Genomic DNA, 5,661 nt, shown 5'->3' on the forward strand with positions numbered 1-5,661 from the left:
TGAAATCAAAAGGTATCATCAACCTCTTTCGCAGTATGTTTACACAGTCAATGTACATATACTCTGAAACGTACTGCAGAATTGCTGGGTCCTCCACTGCTGTGGCTGTCCACCAGCGTGCACGCACTGTCGCGAGTACTCCGAGATGGTGTTACACAGGCAAAAAGACCTGCTGTTCTGGTCGCAGTAGCACAAGTCGGAGATGCAGGCTTTCATTAAGTAATCGCTGGCCACCAGGTCCTGGCAACTGCTGAAGGCCCGTCCAGACAGCAGCTGCTCACAAGCCGCTCTCTGTAGGGATAACCGCCCGGGGATAAGTACAACAGGTACAGTACTGTCAAGGTACAGAACAACACAATTATTGTGTAATACTTTTACCCCCCCCCCCTCCCCCCAAAAAAAAAAAAAAATACTGCAACCAAAATTCCAGAAACATATGCTGCTTTGCAGAGAATACAAAGATATGAAATCATGCAAAATGGTGGGCTAACCCACAAATACGTAAATGCAAATGCATAATTCAAATGCATTTATTTGAAATGCTGCCCATTCTGTTACACCCCAGGACCGATCAAAACACCGAATGAGTGATCAAATGTCCTTATCACTGGGGAGGACATGCTGCTTTGTGAAATGAATAGATGTAAAAAACTGAAAATCTATAATACACTTTTACTACACCAGGTGCAGGTTCTTACCAGCTCCACAGTTTTGCACCTCTTTTCAGGCAACGGTGCAGGTTCTTCACAGTCTTCTGTGGGGCTGTCCATCCTCCAGATGTTAGCAAAGTCAATTGCAGATAATTTTGCTCCTGTGAGGCATGAGGTTGGAGGTTAAGCTCTGAATATATAATTTAAAATATACATGCAGATAGACATGAATAAAAAGCAGTTCTTGAGCTGCAAGCATTGGTGAATTTCACAAGGGTTCAGCAAAAATTTACCATCTTTATAGAACTCATCGTAGGTCTGCACCCCGTTAAAGTCACCGCAGAGCCCACACGTCTGGTTTCTGAATTTTTTATCCATTTCCATCTAGAACATGAGAGATTTGACTTAAACAAAAGTCTGAGAGTTCAGAGTTGTATTGTTTATCTTAGGAAACAGAAAATATTCCCCGAAACACAAGCATTAAATAAAAAACCATTACCACTGACAGTTTGACATTATTTTACATTACATTGTTACATTATTTTTTATTTTGGTGCTTTAACAATTATTATTATATCATTTTCATATTATATACAAATATTTAGAAGTTTATAAAAATGAAACCTTGCTTTTTGGTTTTTAATTTGTACTTTTGCTATTTGATGATATAGAACTATTTTCATTTGCAAATGTGACCGGACAATGCCCATTTCTGTCAGTAGCATGCTTAACCACAAAAATTGTGGATTCATGCATTAATGTGATAAGAGGACCTTCAACGGGATGTTTTACAAAATCATGCACACATTCACAAATATCCCTGGGCAGGCATGTGTTTAGCAAATCATTTGTCAAGGTTTGTCTTTCCCAAAATTGATTTTTTGCTTATGCTAAACATGATGTACATGCAGTACACAAGGAATAATCCATTGTGGTTTCAAGATCCTGCTCTCTATTGTTGGAAAACAGCCAGTGGGAATTATAAAAGAGAAACATTACTGCCTCAGTGAAGCAGGAGATTTTTTCCGTAAGTCATGCTAATAAACACGAGTGTGACTGTGCACAGGAAAGCATGCTAACATGCATTCGCTGTGTGCCCCACATGCCTTGTAAAGGACACTGGCCAATGTCAGCATGTTTACAAAAAGAAAACTACCATGTTCCTCCGGCGAACCTAGGACTCAAGATATCACATTTGAGTAAGGATGTTTAGATCCCCACGTTTCAGCCCGCCTTCAGTGGTTTTTTTACACGGCATCACAAGCGTCATACCAAGAAGGAGTCATCTTTGTTCCACGTGGCAACCAGGCCCAGCTTGGATGTAATTTTAATGTAAGCGGGGGTTGGCTCAATGAGAACTCCAAGCTGGCTGTATGGCAGCTTGACACTGAAAGATATGGAAGTTGGTTAAAGGCGCAACACAAATGGCCAAAAAAACTAAACAAACAAACCTGTCACACTGCCCACGTAATGTCTCTTATTAACCACCATTTGAAAATACATTTAACCAGTATAAGAGGTAGATATCACACATACTGGTTAGACATTGCTGGGATACTGTCATAAGCACAATACTTGACTTGGTGTGTATGTAAACACAGTCATAGTTAGTTTAGGGTATTACCCAGATTAAAACTAAATTATTGTTGTCAAATTGATCTGAATCCAAAGTCAAACAGTGAATAAAGACATTCACTGATATTAGAGATAATCATTGGGTGAAATAGCCGATATATGTGCCTTCTAAACTGAACATAAATCAGGAATTATATTTTTTGCACAATTTTCATGTATTGGCAATACGTGGAATAGCTTTCCAGGAGGAGACTCCTGGGTTGTTCAAGACCATCCATAATGCATTGCTAGATTCTCTTCAGATTAGATAATAGACAATCCGATGTAGTCTGAATGGTCTGTTTTCATTATTGGTTGTAGGGTTAAGATGCAGTACTCACTTGATTTTGTTGACGAGGACTGAGTCTTTGAGGAGCTCCACCACTGTCCCGTCCAGCTTCATGGTGATCTTGCTGATGGTGGGCAGGCCGTCCACCACTTGCCTCCTCATCTGGATGTTGAACTCTTCGTAGTCGCTCTTGCACAGAGAGCTTAGGACAAAGTTACAGGTGGAGGGCACTTGGATGACGTCCCCATCAAAAGTCTTGAAGTGGTAGTTTCCCCATGTGCTGCAAACTCGGCCATTGTGAGTAGGGCTCACTCCTTGGGCCAGAGAAAATCATCATCATCAATGTCAGATTTTTAGTAGAACATTCTGTTAGGTATTGTCAGTAATAGACAGTAAGTTGTGAGAGCACATTTCCACACCTTACCTGAGATCAGTGGTATCTTAGTCAGGGTTGGGATGATAGTCACGGACTGAGGAGTGGCTACAACACAATGAGTGAGAAGTTAGCTATACTGCTTTTTCTTTCTACAACACAGTTAAAACAGTAACTCTGGCAATAATGTAAAGCCTTAGAAAGAAATATTCAGTATTTTACTGTATGTGTGACTCACTTTGTTGTCCTTCTTGACCAACTGTGGAGAGAAGCAGTAAAAAAAAATAATTCATCATATTTTATACTGCAGATTCTTCATCAGTTTCTCCTAGTCACATTAAAAACATGTTTATTATCTTAAATAATAGAAAGTAGCATGCTTTGAGAGTTGCATGTTTTTACAGTAAATGTATATTTTGAACTAGATTTTGAATTTATCGTGTATACTCTACAGTTACTGATGTTTTAACTGGAAAACATCCTTCCATAACAACAACACAAACACTGCATTTCCTATTGATAGAATAATAATCTGGGTATTTTCATAATGATGGAGCTACATCAAAGAAGTATTAATCGGGAGCAAATTTTAAAGCAGTTCCTGCAGATCTTAGAGTTGCAAAAAGATGTACCGACCTGTCAGCCCAACAGACAGCAGCGTCCAGGCCAGGAGTCGTAAGAGTGTCCCCATTCTGCTGTGGGGATTGGAACGTTCTCAGGACTGGTGCACTGGAGTAAAGTTCCCTGCCAGACTCTGAGTTTTATACCCCCCAAGGATGCCAAAATCAAAGGCGGCAAAGGTGGGGTTGACAGGCACATTTGAATGTGTCAAGATGAAAAGTGACTCTGTGTTTAAGTAAGTGTGCATTCCCTTCCTGAACATTGACATTGACAGCCAGTGTTGACAGTTTTGTTCCACGTAAAAAGTCTGCAAACTTTGCCATTTTTAAACAGTTTTCATATAGTAATGTAGTTCATGTAAATTTTTATTAGAATTTTTATTTAAAGATTTTTTTTTTATTGTTCAGGTGCATCTATTGTCCAGATCTATTGTATTGCTTACATTATCTTTACATTAACTTAGTCAGTGATGTCATAATATTATGTTCTTCTCTCCTTTGAGATTACTGCTTCAGTCCCACTCATCTGTGAGAGGTTTAGCTGTATCGGATTGGTACATGGCTAATACATAAGCATATAGTAAAACGTAATGAAGTAAATAATTTGTAATTGCATAATCATATAGCACAAATACTGAGAGAACACAGTGATCTTTTCGCCTTCAACATACACAAACAAGCTTTAAATAAAAAATGATTATTTCATTTTTATCTATCAGTTGCTTTCAGAGTCCCAGGCAGCATGGCATCATAGCCAATTGCTCCATGATAGGTTGGCAGAGGAGGAAAATGGAAAAGCCAAGCTCACCAGTTTGGACTTCTAGAAATGTATCAGAGACAGAGAGAAAGAAAAATACACACTCACGAAAAACACATGCAATATTCTATCTTCTTCTTGTCCTTGGGAAGTTTGATGCCTGGAGCCTGACAGGTCCTGCTGGAGGGCCTAAGAATTTCATGGGGTACATGTTTCTAGTTATAAAAAAGAAAACTCTCCTCCTATGAATTCCTCCTGTTTTTTGTTCGAGCAATAAGCTTTGAAACATAAGTTTTATTACTTGGCGACCAGAGGGGTCTACTAACCCATGCCTTAGGTTGTCTCTCTTTGGAGAGCTTACCCATCAATCGAGTAAGATCTTGTCTTCAACCGTCTTCTGCAATCTATTTTTTAGATGACAATATCATCATCTGCCAGGAACCCTTGTGGCAATTCTGGCCATTCCTGTATAATGTTGGGCTCCAACCTGACGGCTGCTATTGGGGTGGCCTTACACATTGGGTGAAAAGGCTTAAAGTAACGCTCATCAGCATCAGTATTATACAGATCAACAAGGGTCACTGCACAAGAACAGTGCCAGTCCCTCCCAGGCCATTTTTCAACCATCCAAACATATCCCAAGTCCAAGAAAGTGTGATGAATTCCCACAACCTCTTATCTTCATTTCATCTTCATTGTCAGGAATGTAAGTATAACATTCTTTACAAACCACAGCGCGTGTGCCACCCTGAGACGGCAGAACATAATTCAGAGCTGCTCGATTCTGGAAAATTATATTAAATGTCAGCAGTGACACTTCGTATTGCTTTGGCTGTACTGTTAGCTACAGATTCGATCAGCACAGCCAGTAGCTTAGACTCGGTTACTGTTCATCCTACTCCATATCCTGTAAACATAACAGAAGCAAATATTTTTAATATATCATTTTAATATCATTATTAATATTAATATCATTTTTGATATCTCAATTTAGATATATCTTGTACTGGATACAGGTTGCACGATGCACGATCACATACGATTATGGAATCACATATGCAACAAAAGCACACTTTTCCCCATGAATCTAGTTCCAGTCCCAGTATGTCATATAAAACCTGACGACATCAATAGCATGGCAGGGGGCATGTAATTATTATTCTTTGGCACAATAGAATAAGTGTAGTTGTTGTTTTCACATCCATGAGGTTCTCCTGGCATTTCATAGATCACTTGTTTAACATTTGTTTCTGTGTCCTGGTGAAATTCATCTGTTGTTACATACGTGATATAAGAACACCAGTATAGTGAAATGGCCATCATTTCCACTCCATTGTGGGGATGTGGAACGCAAGCCC

The 5,661-nt window shown here is 39.3% G+C and overlaps 1 protein-coding gene across 1 annotated transcript; it reads right to left on the reverse strand.

The window, feature by feature from the left end:
* Positions 1-2,591: 2,591 nt before the first annotated feature.
* Positions 2,592-3,739, reverse strand: LOC135241769 (mucin-5AC-like). The gene is made up of 4 exons (XM_064312439.1): positions 3,563-3,739; positions 3,165-3,185; positions 2,978-3,034; positions 2,592-2,867 (listed from the first exon to the last, which is right to left on the reverse strand). Exons 1-4 carry the CDS (start codon positions 3,615-3,617, stop codon positions 2,602-2,604), a joined length of 399 nt encoding a protein of 132 aa, XP_064168509.1. The 5' UTR covers positions 3,618-3,739; the 3' UTR covers positions 2,592-2,601.
* Positions 3,740-5,661: the final 1,922 nt, after the last annotated feature.

This window comes from Anguilla rostrata, chromosome 16, assembly GCF_018555375.3.
Source record: "Anguilla rostrata isolate EN2019 chromosome 16, ASM1855537v3, whole genome shotgun sequence".
NCBI lineage: Eukaryota > Metazoa > Chordata > Actinopteri > Anguilliformes > Anguillidae > Anguilla > Anguilla rostrata.